This window comes from Propithecus coquereli, unplaced genomic scaffold, assembly GCF_000956105.1.
Source record: "Propithecus coquereli isolate 6110/MARCELLA unplaced genomic scaffold, Pcoq_1.0 Scaffold436, whole genome shotgun sequence".
In the NCBI taxonomy this organism is placed as follows: domain Eukaryota; kingdom Metazoa; phylum Chordata; class Mammalia; order Primates; family Indriidae; genus Propithecus; species Propithecus coquereli.
Window position 1 is genome coordinate 871,093 of NW_012150130.1, and position 19,576 is coordinate 890,668.

The window sequence follows — 19,576 nt, forward strand, 5'->3', positions numbered from 1 at the left end:
TATTTGGTATATATTCTTTCAGATTTTTTTCTATGAAGTCAGTATTATTCATTTAACTGCACAAAAATATATGAACATAGATGTTTACTGTTGTATTATATAAAATGAAAAGAATATATCATAGAGGATTGGCTAGAGTAGTTATTATATCTCCATACAAAACAGCCCCTAAAGAAATTAGCATTATCTGTATGGACAAAGATGAAAAGATGTACACAATCTATCATGATATGGAAAAAAAAGTCTTTTAAAAATTGATCTATTGCTATGACAATTAAGAAATTTTCCTATTAATATTTTAAACCATCAGTGCATTCCTGAGATACATACCTACTTGATGGTGTTAAGCAAGCAGTTCTTTTGGAATACAGACGAATTTAAGTTGTTAGTTTTTAGACTGGATTTTCACTGATAATTCACCAGTTTGGAGTATGCTGTCTTTGCCTGACTTAAACTAACTTCATGAAATAAAATGAGTAACTTCATCTCATTTTCCTGTATTCTGTATGAATTCTAGAACATCTTACCTAGGACTAAAATCATCTATGTCTTGAAAGTCTAAAAGAATTAACTGATAAAAGATAAAACCAGCTGGTCCTGGAGCCTTTTTCGTACAAAGTTTAACATGTACATAAATTAAAATATAAATAAGTAATTTGTTCAAATCATCTACATCTTATTTATTTTCAATTTTTTTGACTGACAGAAGTATATTAAAGTATTTGACCACAATCATGTTTGGCAATTTCTCTTTTTAAAATACTGTTTGTTTTATGGAATGTTGTGCTTAAGCAGCAGCATGACCGAGGCTCTGGAATGTGTGCAATCAGCTAAAGGTAGAGTCATTCTGGTATATTGGATTTATGAAAGGCCAGGACGTAACACGGGAGTGGCCACGTAATGAGGTCATCCCTTTTTTTTGGCCAAAATAGTAGAGGAGTGACAGCAACTCTCCTTATACCTCTTCATGTTTAAGACTCTGGATGTTTCAAAGAAGCATGTTAAATATATTAAGATTCCTTTTCTTATTTAGATAATTGGAATTATCACAGCTATATTTATTTTAATTTGGATCTAACCTCAGTCAGTTAGGCATCTGTCAAAAGCAGACATCCTTTGCTCAGTTACTTCCTTTTGGTCTTGATTGCATTTCCATTATATTTATTTAAATGTATAACCAGATTTTTTCTTCATAATCGTATATTAAAAACACTCTTCATACATTCCAGCTTCTATTCTATATTTGAAAAAACTAGGATTAATTTACATTGTAGTATTAATTGGATTCCTAATTTGTACTTCTAAGATGAATTTAATTAACTATTTGCCACTTCATTCTTTGACCAAGTTAACTTAAGTGATTTTTCCCAATCTCTCTTCAACTGAAACATAAGGATGAAGAGTTGTTACTTCAACTGAAAAATAAAGATAATGAGTTGGCTGCATCAGAATTGGGATATATGAAGAATTAAATGTTAATATTTTTGTCAGAGGGACCTTTTATAACCTACCAATGTAAGTCTATGGAAAGATGAAGTATAATAAAATGAAGACTGTATTAGGGGTGTGAAGACGTAATTTTTTTCACCGTTTTACCTTGCCAATATGTTGACTGAAAGTGCTTTCATACATCATGGACGTTGTGTCTGGTCTTACCTGAGCCATTTTTCAGATACCCATTTGCGTCTACAGTTGTATACATGATATAAGGTCCAGGCTGATTCACTCCAAAGGGCTACAATAAAAAAAGGAATAGTTGAGGCTTAGAAAGTAAGTGAATTATTTAAAGTTTCAGGCAAACCTGTTACAAATAAAGTAAAAAATTCTTTGATACAATTCTTACACAGATGACAGTGGCTTAGAGTACATAATCATAAATAGATGACACTTCAAAAGAAAACCTAGTTAGAAAATTCTTAATGCTTTAAATGATTTGATAGTTGCATTTATATGTTAATAGTTCATTAGTTTAACTGGGTATTTCTAAGATCTAATATTGTCTCTTCCTTATAAAGATGAATATTTTAGGCAAGTTTTGTTTACTACTTTTGGCTCCACCTAGAATAGAACTATAACAGTTTTATTAATGGCATTTCTGTTGAAGATAGCATTGTTTTTTCCCTTCAGGAATGCACTGGACATAGTTTATATTTTTCCACTAAAATATCAAAATAAATAAAATCTATCCATAAGAATTACAATAGAATGGAAAATAGTGATCATTAGTTCTACCACATTTAATCTCCTGTACATTTATAGACTACATTATTTTCCAGTTAAGAAAAACCTGATAGGCCGGGCGCGGTGGCTCACGCCTGTAATCCTAGCACTCTGGGAGGCCGAGGTGGGTGGATCGCTCAAGGTCAGGAGTTTGAGACCAGCCTGAGCAAGAGTGAGACCCCCGCCTCTACTAAAAAAAATAGAAAGAAATTAGCTGGACAACTGAAAAAAAAAAATATATATATAAAAAAAAAATTAGCCGGGCATGGTGGTGCATGCCTGTAGTCCCAGCTATTCGGGAGGCTGAGGCAGTAGGATCACCTGAGCCCAGGAGTTTGAGGTTGCTGTGAGCTAGGCTGACGCCATGGCACTCACTCTAGCCTGGGCAACAAAGCGAGACTCTGTCTCAAAAAAAATAAAAATAAAAATAAAAAAAAACCCGATAGACTGACAGAGCCCAGCTGCAACAGGGAGGTTTATCTCTAGTGTATTGTTCCCTGTCTCTGGACCATTCTCAAACCTTGAATAAAATGATATATTCCTTCTCTTTAGAAATCAAGGCTAATTAAATGGGACCATCCACTGCAATGGACATCCTGAGAAGAAATGACAAAATGTCAAAGAAATATTTTATTTTATTTTTTTATTTTTTTTTTGAGACAGAGTCTCACTGTGTTGCCCTGGCTAGAGTGCCGTGGCTTTATCCTAGCTCACAGCAACCTCAAACTCCTGGGCTCAAGCGATCCTCCTGCCTCAGCCTCCCGAGTAGCTGGGACTACAGGCGTGAGCCACCGCGCCCAGCCCAAAGAAATATTTTAAACTCTTTTGAATACTTTTCACAGAATCGAAATTCTACTGATCTTCCCAGTAAAGTAGGGAAGAGTTAATAATGACATTTAGATAGTCTACTGATGCTCTAAAAATGATTTTTCTCTGGGATGATAAGGAAGAAACAATGTAATTTCATCAATATCACCGTTGCCTGACTGATATTTTAAGAACTTTAGGAGTCCATATGTTTTCAATGGCCATGAGAAAACAGGTTGATATAAGAATGGAAGTACTCATAAGAGTTTACTAATTGAATAAAAGATTCATGAAGAATATCACAAAAATACAAAAAACAAACTTGTTAAGGAAGTATTTTTATGTAGACAGGTGAATATTACACTTTGTACCACATACTGCTTTCATGAGAGAAGTACCAAAATTCCACACCTATATTCCTATTTTGCAGCTGGGAAGGAAAAGCGTTGTTCTTTAGATGGTCTCAGTTTAAAAGCCAGCCACACAGACAGCTGAACAGAAGCTAAGCTACGGAATTATCTTCTTCCTGTAATTATTCCTTTTTTTTCTTTATAGTTTTATCATACATGTTAATATGTTAAAATATATTTTGTCATTCCTGCTATTATTTTTATGTCAATGGAATCAAACTGTTTGTATTTTTCTGTTACTTGCTTTTTGCGATACAGTATCTTGAGACTCATCCATGATCAGGCAGGTAGCTGTAGTTTATTTTCACTGCCGTATTCCATTGTATGATTATATTAATAGTATAAATATTTTTCGTTCTATTATTGATTGACATTTGTTTCCATTTTTTTTGTTATGATAACAAGGTATTCTTATATATGTCACAAGCGCAAAAGTTTACTGGGGCTTTGAACTCGGAGGAAGGATTGCGAAGTCACAGGATATATGCATATGCAACCATACTAAGGAGCACCAATTTTTTTTCCGGAAGTGGTATTACCACTTTTTACTCCTATCAGCAGTACATGAGATATGTTATTGCCTCACTTACTTAGCGATTGTCATTGCTACTGTGGTACACATTTCTTAATATAAATTGTATTATTTATCCTAGGTCTGTTTCTTTGGAAGAGGGTATGCCCTTTCATACTCTAAACTTGTCTCATTCTAGGGAGTCATGGAGACCACACTTATCACTGTGTTATAACTTCAAATTTACTTTGTCACCCACAGTCTAGTTTATATCCTGGAAGACAGGTATCTTTTTGGCTTATAAGAATTGTTTTCAGTGAATACACCCAATTATATTCTGGAATATTTGTTCTAATTCACACTTAAAATATTTCATACTACTATCAATAGTGTCTTATTTTACAAATTTATTTAGGCATTTGTTCTTTCTCCGACCTATATTCAATTTAAAAAATCAGGTTGGCATGTCTCTAATGTGAGTCCTACAGCTCACGTTCACCTGTCACCATCGGCCAGTCATTCTGATATTCGCAGACCAGATCTAGAAATCCAGATTTGATTCCTCCACAGACTGGTTCTCCAAGTGTGTTACAAGGACTCCTGGGGGTCCCAAATTACCTTCGTAAGGTCACATTCAGTAGAAACTATTTTCATAATAATACTAAGATGTCATTTATCTATTTATCTTTTACACTGTGTTAACATTTGTGCTAACAGAGCAAAAGCAATTAATTAACAATGGAACCAAACGATGGCTATCCAGACAGGTATTTAGCCAACATTTTCTTGAAAGTGGACAAATTTGTCACTTTTAGGAAAATGACTGACAGTATTTGTTGCTAATGATAACATTTTGAACTTGCAGGTGAAAGCTGGAATTCTGGAAAAATTTGCATCTGCCACTGTCAACCTGACACCTTTCCAACAGTTAAAAACTGCTCTGATGCAATCAGGGGTAATATTAACAAATGTGACTTGAACATTAGGAAGATCTATATAACTCAGTAAACCAATATTTTCCAAATGACCAATGCGTGGTATTACAGAGTCATGTATAGGTAAAAGATCCATTCAAAGTGCAAGCTAGACTAATGGATTTTAATGTAATAGAGTGGTGTAGAAATCACTTCTGGAATGGTATAGTAAGGACCTCAAAAAATCTGCTCTTCCATAAAAGCAAGGAGAACACGGGTGAAAAATTGTCAAAATTAACTTTTTCAGAACTTTGCAAGAATCCAAGGAGTATTCATTTAAGAAAAATGGCTGAATCGCAGTAAGAATAGTGACATTTGTTGTGTTTTAATTTGCCGTATTTCCATACCACTCCCCCACCTCTGAAGCAGCCTTGAAAACCAACAGCTTTGCAACTAAGTTAGCTATGAAATAAACTGCCTAGCAGTCAGTGGAGGGGGCAGAAATGTTTAGAGCTATCCAAAGCCTCATTCCCAGAGAACTGTCTCTACTTGACCTGTCTGGCAGCTCCCTAAAAAGTTCCATTCTCAGGATTTGTCTTTTCTAACCTGCTGAGAGCTTGCTCTACGTGAACAGCCCTATCACTGGAACATTTCTTGAAAACAACCACTAGCAATTGTTTACAATTGTAGCTGCTTGAGGCAGTGGTATCAGTTGGTGCTAAGGAGAGGATGTCCCAATCTTAAAAGGAAAAATGGAAATGAGATGTCTATAGGGGGCTTTGAAAAGTCCTGACGATATTTCTGGGAATCTAGAAGGCCAGAACACGCGCAGCACTATGCTCATGCTTAGCCAAGACCTGAGAAGGCCCTAATCTCACTTGAGGAAACCTCTGACCACCACAGCTGGCTACTAGGCTGAGGGGAAGCTTCAGTGGTCATATTCAACAAAAAACAAAGACTTCACAGTATTAGTTCAGGAAAGTCACTGAACAAACAGCAAGAAGAACAACAACAAACCCGGGGGAAGGGAGAATTCTGATTTCCAGAATCAACATATAATTTGTCTAGTAAAGTGTCTACTTTTCAACGACAAAAAAACAGGAAAAAACATACTTCCATACAGGAAAGTATGGTTCATACATTCGGGGAAAAAAAGGCAGTCAACAGAAACTGCCCTCAAGGAAGCGTACATGTTGGATTTACTAGGCAGAAAATTGGCCATAATAAAAATGCTCAAAGAACTAAAGGAAATTCTGGGAACAATGTCTCACCAAAGGAGAGTATCAACAAAGAGACAGAAACCACAGAAAAGAATCAAACTGAAATTCTAGAGTACAGTAACTGAAATGAAAAGTTAATTAGACTCAATAGCAGATGTAAACTGGCAGAAGACATAATCGGCAAAATCGAAGATATGTCAATTCGGATTATCTAATCTGAAGAACTGAAAGAAACAGGAATAAAGAGAATGGACAGAGCCTCAGAGACACACGCGGCACCATTAAGAATGTCAACGATCGCAGGAGTCCCAGCAGAGAGCAGGGAAGGGGACGGAAAGAGGATGTGGAGCGGGAATGGCTGGAGCTGCCCAAATTTAATGGAACACAGTAATCTGCACATTCAAAAAGCTCAGTGAACACCAAGCAGGATACACTCAAAGAGACCCACACCAGGATACGCCACAGACAAACACTACTCATCACATCACGGTCAACCTTTTCCAAGCCAAAGAGAGAATCTCGAAAGCAGCGAAACAGCAGCTCATCACACACGCGTCACGACAGGATCAACAGCTGGGCTGTTATTTTCACTTCTCCGTGTTTCAGTTTCCTCATCTTAAATTAGGGATAATAATAATAATACCCATATTGTAGGATTGCAGTAAGGATTAAATGAGTAAATACATGTAAAACAATGAAAACAGTGCCTGGCACATAGTAAGTGCTCAGTATATGTGGGCTGCTATCTTTTTTTATTTTTAATTTTTGCCAAATAAGTTGATGTATTTCACTATAATGAAGTGATGAAATCTCATGTTCAGTTAGGGGCCGGGCACAGTGGCTCATGCCTATAATCCTAGCACTCTGGGAGGCCGAGGATCACTTAAGGTCAGGAGTTCAAGACCAATCTGAGCGAGAGTGAGACAAAATAGAAAAATTAGCTGGGCTGGTGGTGTATCCGTAGTCCCAGCTACTCGGGAGACTGAGGCAGGAGGATTGCTTGAGCCCAGGGTTGCTTGAGACCAGCCTGAGCAAGAGTGAGATCGCATCTCTACTAAGAATAAAAAAATTAGCCGGGCGTGGTGGTGCATGCCTGTAGTCCCAGCTACTTGGGAGGCTGAGGCAGGAGGATCGCTTGAGCCCAGGAGTTTGAGGTTGCAGTGAGCTATGATTGAGCCACTGCACTCTAGGTGGGGCAACAGAGCGAGACCCTGTCTCAAAAAAACAAAAAACAAAAAAACCCTGACGAACCAAACCCCCTTCAAAAAACAAGAACCCCCAAATCCCAAATCTGTATCTTATAACATGGAAACATTTGTGTCTCATTAGGAGGTTTCTTCTGTGAACACAAATAAGGAATGTTTTTCCTTTGCATCAGGGCTTTGCAGGATGCATCTCTCTTGTGAGTAGCTTGTAATTTATTTTGTAAGTGTTAAAACTTAACAATGACTATGCTATTATGGTGAGAGATGCTCTGGTAAATTTATCAATGAAAGCCCATTAAAAAAAATTTTAAAGAAAGCTCTGTTTATTCATACATCAAATGTTTATTATGTGACTGTGTCAGGCACTGTGCTGGGGAGAAGAACAGAATAATAAACGAGACACACTGTGTCTTCTTAAAGGACTCAACACAGGTAACTCACCAGCGATGGGAGTTAAGTGCTAAGCAGCAGGACTAACTAAGCACAGGTGCTGAGAGACAGTGGAAGGCGTGTCCAATTCTGTGTCAAAGGGGAGCCAGAGAACTGCTCAGAGCAAACACTGTCTGAGAGCCAGCCTGAAGGTTATGGAAAGGAAAGTCAAGGCCAAGAAGAGAGGCTTCACAGCAGAGGAATAGGCCAGGGCCTGGGAGTGAGAGAGCATGGCGAAACGCACGAGCGCAGCGTGGCTGACACCAGGCGGGGGTGAGGAGGAACCGCAAGAGACAGGCTGGCGAGGTGAGCCTGGGCTCTGTCCCGATAAGCTAGATCTGGGTCATTTTTCAGGGGCAAAGGGAAGCCACTGAAGGCTGTGTTTTAGAAAGATCACTGTAGTAGGTTTTTGAAGGATGGCCCAGATAACTTCGACGGTCAGGCAAAAAATGATGGCCTGAACTAAAGTAACGGAGTTGAGAAAAGGGAGAGGTAAGGGAAGAATAATCTAGTAGATTTGAGGGGTACTGGAAAGGAAAAGGTAACTAGATGGCGACATGGGAAGAGGGTGGGCTTTGAGGGGGAGGAAACACCAGATGTCAGTTTCAGAGGTCCTTGTCAGGCATCCAGATGTAAAGGACTTCAGTTCTGGAGAAGTGGCCGCCCCATCTGAAGTTTCGCTTTCTGCAGTTTTACTTATTTTTGAGATACAGTAAGATATCTTGAAAGAGAAACAGTCACATAACTTTTATTACAGTACATTGTTTTAATTGTTCTATTTTATTACTGGTTATTATTGTTAATCTCTTTCTGTGCCTAATTTATAAATTAAACTTTATCATGGGTATTTACGTATAGGACAAGACCTAGTGTCCACAGGGTTCAGTATTATCACGGTTTTAGGCACTCACTGAGGGTCCTGGAATGTATCCCCTGTGGATAAGGCAGGAGGACCTCTGTATATAGAGTGAGAAGAAAACCTCGAATGGAATGCTGAGAATCACCAACATTGAAAGGATGGGCAGAAGAAAAGTTCTTAAAAGCACCTGGAAGAATGGCCAGAGAGAAGGAGGAGAGCTAGGAAGAAAGAGTATAAAGGAAGCCAAGGGAGGGGAGTGTTCCCAGCAGTGGTCAGCAGTATCAAATGCAGTTTCAGTGGAATAAGGTCAAAGTCTACACTACAACAGCGGGTTAAGGATATCAAGGTAAGGAATTGGAGACCCAAATGTAGACAACTTGAAGAAGTTTGGCTGGAAAAGGAAACAGAGATGGGTAGAAGCTGGGGAGGACGTGGGGTTTCAGAAGGCACATATGTATGCATTTATAGATAAGGGAGATTCAGGCCCCCATCAGTGCTGCAGGGACGACACCAACAAAGAGGTGGAGTTGACTACATGGGCCAAATCGAATAAGCAATGGAACGAGGCCCCTAAGGTCCCTGGATGGGAGGCTGTGCGACTCACAGCCCAGTCGGTGCGCTCATTTTCAGTCAAGGGGAAAAGCAAAAATGATGGGTGTGGATGGCGGGATTATGCTGAGTGCCGCACAGGTCAACTGACAAATTATTCTGTTAGGTTCCAGGATGTACCGGGAAGTGAAACAGATACTGTTTCTGCCCCCAGGGAGCTCCTTCAAAGGACCGTACACAGACTCTTTTTGTATACAGAGGAGTCAAAGACTACTTCTAAACCGGTTTACTGTTCAAGAGGAAAAGTACTTATCTGCCTGCTTCTGGATTCATAATCTACAAAGTGGGAAAAGTCACCAGGCTTTCAAGAAAAGAATAACCAAGTGACACAGAAAGAAGCCATAACCTCCACCGACATCGTGAAAGGCCAAAATGTGCCTTGTACTGAGAATAAAAGATTCTGCAAGTTAGTTGGATATTTAAAGGAAAAAAATCAGGAATATAAATATTCTTTTGATTCTCAGACATTTATGGTAGATTTCACTAAAAATATTGATATCTTCCACATCTAGATTTCATAAATTTGTGATATTAAAAAACAGTTACATGATAAGAAAAGTCAAGAAGTCAAGTAGATTTCCAGTTCTATCTGAAAGGCAAATGGAACACCAGCATTTCTCAAACGTTGGGAACTCACGAACCCCACCAAGACAGGGTGTTGTGGAGGCAGAGTGTGAACGTTCATGGTGGCAAACAACAGCAGCTACGCTTTGTGCATTAGGGCTTACTGGGATTTACCTACACTAATTCCCGTAGTCTTAACCGGAAACCTAGGACGCAGTGTGGTAGGCAGAATAATGGTTCCCCCAAAATGTTCACGTCCTGATTTCCAGAACCTGCTGAATGTATTACCTTATACTGCAAAGAGGACTTTGCAGATGTGATTAAGGAGCTTCAACTGGGGAGATTATCTTGTATATCCAGGTGGGCACAGTCCAATCCCAAGGGTCCCCATAAGTGAAAGAGGAAGGCAGGATGGGTTAGTATCAGTGATTTGAAGAGGCTGTGGAGATGGGGGAAGGGCTGTGAGCCAAGGAATACAGGCGGCCTCAAGAAGCTGGGAAAGGCAAGGGGACAGGTTCTCCTCAAGGCTTCCTGCAAGGAATGCAGCCTGGCGAACAACTTGATTTTTTTTTTTTTGCTTAGTGAAACACGGTTCAAGCTTCTGACCCCCCAAACTGTAAGAGAATAAATTTGTGTTGTGTTTAGCCACTAAGTTTATGGTAATTTGTTACAGCGGGAACAGGAAAACTAATATAGATGGGTACTATTCGTTTCCCCATTTTACAGATGTGGAGAATAAGCTTAACAGAAGTTAGATAACTTCCCCAAAGTTACTTCAGAAAGTTGAAGAAATTCACACTTTATGTATTATTCTCTTTTTAAAGTAGGAAGAAAGGTCAACTACTGAGAACTGGCAGTTGGGGCTGGAGTTAGGAGAGGGCAGAAAGGATATTAAATAGTTCTTATGAAGAATGGGAATTTCTGGTCTGACATGTAAAGTCCTTATCTCTTAGAGACACACAATGAAGTGTTTAGAGACGATGGATTAGCCCTGAAATACTCTAGAGGGGGGAGTGGGTGGCATGGGTACTAGGTGAGAGCACAGGTAAAGTACGACTGGGCGTATGGTGACATTGTTGAAACTAGGTGGTAGTTGCAGGACAAGGAGTTTTATTACATCAGTCTATAATTTTATAGATGTTTAACTTTTAAAAACATTAAAAAATTAAAGATAAAGAACAATAAGTGACACAAAGGAAGATACACTGATAAAACCCATGATACAATATGGATAAAAATAAACCTTAAAATAAAGCAAAACATAAAAACGCAGGAGAGTTCTGGTTTCTGGTCTGACAAGTAAAGTGCTTGAAAGGTGTCATCCCACTCCTCACAATAGGAAAATGGCAGAATAAACCGAAAATCAACAACTTTTCTTAGATCCATCAGAGAACTGAGCTCACAGGACAAACTGCTATCCTGAAAACTAGAGAGACAGACAGGTGGAAACAGAGAATCACAGCTTACAAGGAGCATAAGCCAAATATCAGAAGACCAAAGATGGAGCCAATACAGGTAGGTAAATGTGAAGTATAATTTAAAAATTGCTGAAGGCTCACTGTGGACTAGCTTGAGTGTTTAAAACTCTGTGGTGAGGAAGCAGGTTTAGAGAGGAACTCCCACACTTACCCTTTTGTGGAGTTTTACCACTAGGAGTCCTATAGGTTCTCAGTGAAGACTGGAGAAAAATCCTTTCATGCTTCTAGCAGTGGGAGGGGAAAGTAACCATTCTGAAATCTGCCCACAGCTTTCTGTTTTCCTTAATAACAGCCTGCCCTAAAGAAAAACTATTTTATCAGAGCTTAACTGACTTGGGTTTTACAAAAGCCTAATTTACCTAGGGAAAGGGATACATCCAACTTCAGCCCCCTCTAGTCTTCCTGTCTCACCTAAAGGGATAAGGAAGCTGAGAAGCACTTGTGAAGGTCACAGCCCAGAGACACAGGCTCACTGAAAGACTGAGACCCAATGACAGGACTACAGAACATTCTCCTACCGCTGTACCTTACACCACATCCGTCAGCCTCCTGTATAGTAACAGGAAATTACAGCCAAAAGAATTGCAAGCATCAGACCTTATAAGAAGGAGTCTGTAGGGAAACCCAAAGACACCAGAGGAGACAAAAACAAGGACACTTGAGGCAGTGACACCACAACTACTGCAAACAGTAAATACAGCCTAACTCCTAGCCAGATAAACGTAAAACTTCATACTAAAGGCTTATCTACCTTGGTTCCTTTCACTCAATATATCATGTCCAGCTTTCAACAAAAAATTACAAGGCATGCTAAAAGGCAAAAAACAAAACAAAACAAAAAGTCTGAAGAGACAAAGTGGGCATCAGAACCAGACTCATATATGGAAGGCATTTTAGAATTATCAGACCAGGAATTTATTTATTTTTTGAGACAGAGTCTCGCTCTGTTGCCCGGGCTAGAGTGCCGTGGCGTCAGCCCAGCTCACAGCAACCTCAAACTCCTGGGCTTAAGCAATCCTCCTGCCTCAGCCTCCTGAGGAGCTGGGACTACAGGCATGCGCCACCATGCTGGGCTAATTTTTTCTATACATATATATTTTTAGTTGTCCAGCTAATTTCTATTTTTAGTAGAGACGGGGTCTTGCTCTTGCTCAGGCTGGTCTCCAACTCCTGAGCTCAAACGATCCATCCACCTTGGCCTCCCAGAGTGCTAGGATTACAGGTATGAGCCACTGAGCCCGGCCCCAGACCAGGAATTTAAAATAATTATGATTAATATGCTAAGGGCTCTAATGGGAAAAAGTAGACAACATGCAAGAACAGATTATTAATGTAAGCAGAAAGATGGAAACTCTAAGAAAGAATCAAAAGGAAATGGTAGAAATAAAAAAAATAACAAAAGAATGCCTTTGATGAGCTCATTGGTAGACTGGACATGACCAAGGAAATAGAAATATTCAAAACTGAAATGCAAAGAGAACAATGAAAGAAGCAAATTGAACAGCATATCTAAGAACTGTGGGCCAATTACCAAATGTGTAAATATATGTAATAGGAATACAAGAAGAAAGAGAGAAAGGAAAAGAATAAATATTTGAAGTGGTAAGGTTTAGAATTTTCTGAAATCAATGACAGACACCTAGCCATAGAACCAGGAAGCTCAGAGAACAAAAAGGATAAATACCAAAAAACTATACTGAGGCATTTCATATTCACATTGTAGAAAATCAAAAACAAAGAGAAAATCTTGAAAGATGCTACAGAAAAAGAATGGAAGAAAAGATGACTATGCATCTCTAAGACTTTGATATAATTATGAATGTCCATTTGAGGTTGGAGACCATGAATTAGTGGTGGTGCCAATACATAGGACTGTAGGTTTTTCTTCAGAAATGCCCAGTAGTGAGGTGCAGGAGTGAATGACAGAGACAGCCGTACGAACCAAGGCTTGGAATTTTTCAGGCAGGTACAGTGGAAGGGCAGTGCTTTACGGGAGTTAGAGGTAGTGGCGGACGTGACACTGACATGCGGTCGCTAAGTAAGGAGGGAGGAAAGACAAGGGTGGACTGATTCAGGTCAAGAGACTAATGGTTTTAAAGCTGAACAGGTATAGTGAGAGTAACAGTGGGAGGGCTGGAAAACAGGTTGTGGTCAGAGTTGGATAAATGAAATTGAGATTTCAAAAGTGGAGCAGTTCTGGTGGATAAGGTCCAGGTTATGGCCATGGGAGTGAGTAGCTAAAGTTGAATAAGAATGAAAGACTCTGGGGTTTTCAAAATGGAAGAGGAATTTGGATGGGATTAGTTGATGAGGTGAACCACTGTTTCCTCTTTCTATATAGCAGATAGCTTGCCTGTTCTGGGGGGCATAAATAGCCAGCATGACAGCCATTCGACTCATAACTTAACTCAAGCAGTGAAGAACAGCATATGGTATGTACATTTTTCCTCTTAGTCTCACACTGGGTTATACCCAATACAACACTTTCTACTATGATCTGATGTCAAAGGAATATGAAGAAGGAACACTTTTTCAAGAAGTAAATAATTTCACAAGTGGGCACACATTTGATATATGTAATACTGGGGAAGTACACTGTGCATTTGTTTCTTTTAAGCTGTGATAAAATTATGATCTATGATGTCAGTAAGATACCATAGAGAAGGAAAATTATATATGTGAAGGGCAGTTCAACAGGATCTTAATTTCAAAGAAAGCCATGAATGGATGAATGGGGGGTGGGTGTATCACCTACAGAAACACCCAGAAGTGAATGGTCAGGGTAATCATTGCAAGAGCAGCTCTGCATGCTGGACTTTACTTATGTGACTTTCTAAATGATTCTGTTCTCTATAAGATAGAATCACCTGATATTTTAAGATAAAGAGAAAGGAAGCATGAATCCTAGAAGTAAAACGTGCCTTAATTATACAGCCCTTCCTATCAAATTTTCTGCTAGAACTTCTGAGTAAAATGAGTGGGTTCAATTTCATTAAAGTTCTTTGCATGACCATGTAATGAAAGAGCCACAGGGTGAGGATACGATTAGTCAGAAGAAGGAAGAGGAACAAAGGGTCTGAATGTTTCACACACTGGGTAGACAATACCTAAACAGCCAAGTTAATCTCTAGTCTGATCAATCCCATGGACAGTGTTACACTGATAAAAAAGCCCAGGCATTCGCACGCGGCTGTAGTGGATGTGGTGACGCATCAGATCTTCCCTTCAGGGCTGAGACACTCACGCCCTGAGCTGTCCCAGGTGTTGACTGCTAATAGCTCACAGCTGGGTTTCTACCTGGACGCTGTTCTCAGCCTAGGGGAGCTGGCTGGCATAAATGCTAACACCTTCTTGGGGGCTGTCTGAATGTAAAGTCTGATTGATGCAGGAGCACAAAGGCCAGGCCCCTCCGCCTCAGTTTGGGCCATCTCTGAGGGACCGGTCTACCTTCAGAACTCTCCATGTACCTTCTCCTTCTACCAATCCTGCTTTCCTCATTCAGAGGTGTTGCTCCAAAGCGAGTCTGGGTTATATTTCTGGGTCAGGGCCTTTTCCCACATGTCGTAAATATGGGAATAACGACACATAAATATTGTTAATGTAATGGTTTAATGGGGTAGTAAGAATATGAGACTATAATCAAAACACCTAGCTTTGTGTTGCAGTTCCACTACTTAATAGCACTTTGACTCTGGGTAATTTAACTTCTCTGAGTCTCAGTTTCCTTATCCTTAAATGGGGGATAGTTTCTTGTAAAACAAAATTACTACAAAGACCCCCAAACAGGTCCTTGTATACACATACACACACACACACACATATGCATGTGCTTTTAAATATAATGTAATATTCTGATTATAATTTACATGAACTGGCTACTTTAAGAACTAAGTATAATTATTTTCCCAGTTGTTATTTCACTGAAATATTCCTTTAAACAGTAAGTCAATATTAAGACTGTACAAAAAAAGGTCATTAATTGCCTACTATATGCTTGACCTTGTGCCCTAGGTATACAAGATGACATGGTTCTTTTTTTTTTTTTTATTTCGGCATATTATGTGAGTACAAATGTTTAGGTTATGTATATTGCCTTTGCCCCACCCGAGTCAGAGCTTCAAGCATGTTCATCCTCCAGACAGTGCACACCACACCCATTAGGTGTGAATATACCCATCTCCTTCTCCCTGCTCCCACCTGCCTGACACCCGATGAACCTCAAGGGGTTATAGTCTAGTGTGTAAGGCATCTAACCTAAATAGGTGAGATCAAATATTATAAACGCCAAAATGCCCAGAAATAATTGGAGGGGTGGTCATTCCTTCAAGGCTATCAGAAAAGGCTTCCTAAAGGAGGTCACCCTTCAGGTAAGAAATTTTTAGGAAGGGTACCTTATTTCCAGCAAAATTTTCTTGAGTAACGAAGGAGACTTTAATCACTGTTAAAGAGTAATAACATTTTGATTGTAATCTGTAGCAACTATTTTGTGTGTATCTATTTATCATGCAGAGAATTTTCAGAGAAATACTTATAACCAATAGTTAAGTTTACTTACTGTTATCTTACGAGGACAGTCATTAGAACACAGACCACTAAGAACTGTGGAAAAAGTAAAGAACAGGCAATTATTACTGTTATAAGTTTATATTTAAAGTGAACTCTAATTTCCCCCCCAAATCATTAATACACTTGTTGATTCATGAGCACAAGCAGAAACCAATTTCTTTACTTTAGATCTGAGCAAATTAAAATTCTTTTGTTCACTTTTTACCAATATTTCAAAAGTCTGTATTAAGCTGTCAAGATGCTGTCATTTTGTGAACTATATTAGGTGAGATAATTAATTATGGTTCTATCACAGCATACTTAACATTGGTTCTGTTTTCCAACTGGTTAGCTAAATTCCGAGGATGACTTAGAATCCAACAGAGAGGTGCTAAGCGCAAAATTAAAATGTATACTAAGAAAAACAGACAGAACATTCAGTACTTTATATCTCAAACTAGACTTTTCCATTTATCTAGTTAAAAGTTTCTGGGTCAAAAATTTTGGACACCCTTGATGACAATTATGGAGGGTTTAACTATAAAATAATTGATGGGTCTACAACAAATATACAAAAATAATTTACTGATACAGTTATTCTATAATCACCAAAAAAGAAAACAAAAAGAAAAGGTTAAGACTATCTGAACAATCTTTATATAGATGAGTTTTGAAACATAACTATATTTGTACCACTTCTGGTGAAGTGATACCTTTGTTAAGAAAGCAGGTATTATACGCTCTTAAATATTCTATATGTTATAAACTAAGACAGCTGACAGTTTTGCTCAGTAAGCACAAATTATTTCAATAGTCACTATGAATATTTGTCCATGGATTAAAATATATCCATAGGAAAATGGTTTCTTATATTTATTTACATTATATGAATATGAAATGACAATCATTCTAATAGAAATGTTATCCTTTGGCAGAGTGCTATGATCTGAATGTTGGTATACCCCCAAAATTCAAACGTTGGAACCTAACATCCAATGTGAAAGTATTAAGAGGTGGGGACTCTGGGAAGTGACTAAGTCACGCTGTCTCCACCCTCATAAATGGGACTAATGCCCTGCTGGAAAAGGCTTGAGCGAGCTCCCTTGCCCCTTCGGCTATGTGAGGACACAGTAACAGGGTGCCATCTCTCAAGCAGAGAGCAAGTCCTTACACGACACTGAATCTGTCAGTGCCTTGATTTTGAACTTCCCAGTCTCTAGAACTGTGAGTAATACATTCTTATTGTTAATTAATTATGCTTTCTAAGGCATTTTGTTATAGCAGTCCAAGACACAGAATATGTAAAGTACAAAGACACAAAGAAATGAGTATGACATATTTCATCACAAAAGAGGATACCTGTTCATTTACGTAGTACATTTACATGAAATACAATTTGAAGAAATGGTGACATAAATATTTTACATTTGCAAAATAGTTTTCAAAGTTTAAATTTGCCATCCTAACACAGTGCCTGGTTCTTACCCTTTTATTCTCAAAGTTTCCATGTCCTAACTTCTCCCTCTCTTTTGTTCCTCTTCCCTCAACTCTAGGAAGACACCGGAACTTCTTTTCCGATTGTCCCCAAATGATTTTTGTAAACCTTCATTTCAACCATTATCTTGCTGAACAGTAATTATTTACTCACAAGTCTGTCTTTGTACTCTGATGTTAGATTTGCATCAATTTATCCTTATTTCCTCAGGGTCTAACCCGACATATTTGCTAAATAAATACTTGTTTTTTTTTTGAGACACAGTCTCACTGTGTTGCCCGGACTAGAGTGAGTGCCGTGGTGTCATCCTAACTCACAGCAACCTCAAACTCCTGGGCTCAAGCGATCCTTCTGCCTCAGCCTCCCGAGTAGCTGGGACTACAGGCATGCGCCACCATGCCCGGCTAATTTTTTCTATATATTTTTAGTTGTCCCAATTAATTTCTTTCTATTTTTAGTAGAGACGGGGTCTCGCTCTTGCTCAGGCTGGTTTCGAACTCCTGAGCTCAAACAATCTGCCCGCCTTGGCCTCCCAGAGAGCTAGGATTACAGGCGTGAGCCACCGCGTCCAGCAAATAAATACTTGTTAAAGAAGGAAAACAGATTATTCAATAAATGGTACTGGATAATTGGCTACTTGGAGGAAAATAAAGTTGGGTTTAATTCACGACATAAAACTTACATTTGGCAAAGGCATAATAATGAAAGACCTCTTATACCTCACTAATAAAAAGACAACTCAATTGAAAAACAGACAAAAGATCTGAATAGATATTTCCCCAAAGAAGATGGCCAACAGTCTCATGAAAAGAAGCTCAACACCATTAGCCATCAGAGAAATATACATCAAAGTCACCATGAGATGCACACCCATGTTCATGGCAGCATTATTCACAACAGCCAAGACGCAGAAGCGATCCACTGATGGCTAAATGAATGAATAAAATGGAGTCGACACATATATGCAATGAAATATTATTCAGCCTTAAAAAGGAAGGAAATCCTGTCACACGTTATAATACTGATGAACCTTGAAGACATGCTAAGTGAAATAAATCAGTCACGTAAAGACAAATACTGTATGATTCCACTTAATCTAAAGCAGTCAAATTCATAGAGATAGAAAGTAAATGGTGGTTACTGGGGGTTTTGGGAAAGAGACAAAGGGGAATTTTTGTTTAACGGGTGTAGAGTTTCAGTTCTGTGAGATGAAAAAGTTCTGGAGATGTGTTTCACATAATGCAAATATACATAATATTACTGAACTATACGCCTAAAATGGCGATTTTTATATTACATGTTATTTACCACAATTAAAAAAATGGTTAAGATGATACAATGAGATAACATTTTATATCCATAAGATGGCTATAGTCAAATAGATAATAACAAATGTTGTTGAGGATGTGGAGAAATGGAAAACCCTTATACATTTCTGTGGGAATGTGAAATGGTGCAGCTGCTTTGGAAAACAATCCAGCAATTCCCTGAAAGGCTGAACACAGAGTTCCCATTTGACACAGCAATTCACTCATAGGTATATCCCAAGACAGATGAAGATATGTATCCAAACAAAAACTTGTACACCAAAGTTCAGAGCAGTATTATCCACAATAGCCCAGAGGTGGAAACGATCCAAAGGTACATCAATTGATGAACGAATAAACAAAATAAGGTGGATACCTGTGGTGGGATATTATTTGGCAATTAAAAGAAATAAAGTACTGATGCATACTACAACATGGATGACCTTGAAAACATGCTAAGTGGCAAGCTAGGAGAAATGGTACCAGTGGTTATGCTAAGAGAAAAAAAGCTAGTCACACATGACCACATCTTATATGACCTCATTTATATCAAATGACCAAAATAGGCAACTCTATGGGTAGATAAAGTAGATTAGTAGTTGGCTGGGTCAATCTTAAAAGCTTTTGATGTGTACAATGAAAGCATCCTCCAGAAAGATTACCAAACATCTTTTAGCAGACATTTACTGATCTGGGTAGTACCAACTTCTGAACATGAATTTCCTTTCATAAATGCTCTTTCTTAATCCTCATATCAAGACTGTGATATAAGTCTAATTGTCCCCACCCCTTCTCTTTTTTTTTTCAGGAGAGGAAACTGAAGCTTGTACCATTATATTACTAAAGGTTATACAGTAAATGGAACTCTTTTGCCACTAACTCATGTAGCCACTAACTCATTTAAGGAACACATTAACCTACTATTATGGGAGATGGGAAAACAAGAAACCATTGGGTTATTCTATTTTCTGTACAAGATAAAATGTCTGTGTCTTGTTTAGCA

General features: G+C 38.6%; 1 protein-coding gene across 1 annotated transcript in view; it reads right to left on the reverse strand.

Moving 5' to 3' along the window:
• Positions 1 to 19,576, reverse strand: part of ITFG1 (integrin alpha FG-GAP repeat containing 1) — a 323,849-nt gene that overhangs the window by 71,350 nt on the left and 232,923 nt on the right. The window contains exons 9-10 of the mRNA XM_012653960.1: positions 15,782 to 15,825; positions 1,657 to 1,735 (exon numbers count right to left, since the gene is read on the reverse strand). Of these exons, the coding sequence (XP_012509414.1) occupies positions 1,657 to 1,735; positions 15,782 to 15,825 (123 nt within the window). The remainder of the gene's footprint in view (positions 1 to 1,656; positions 1,736 to 15,781; positions 15,826 to 19,576) is intronic.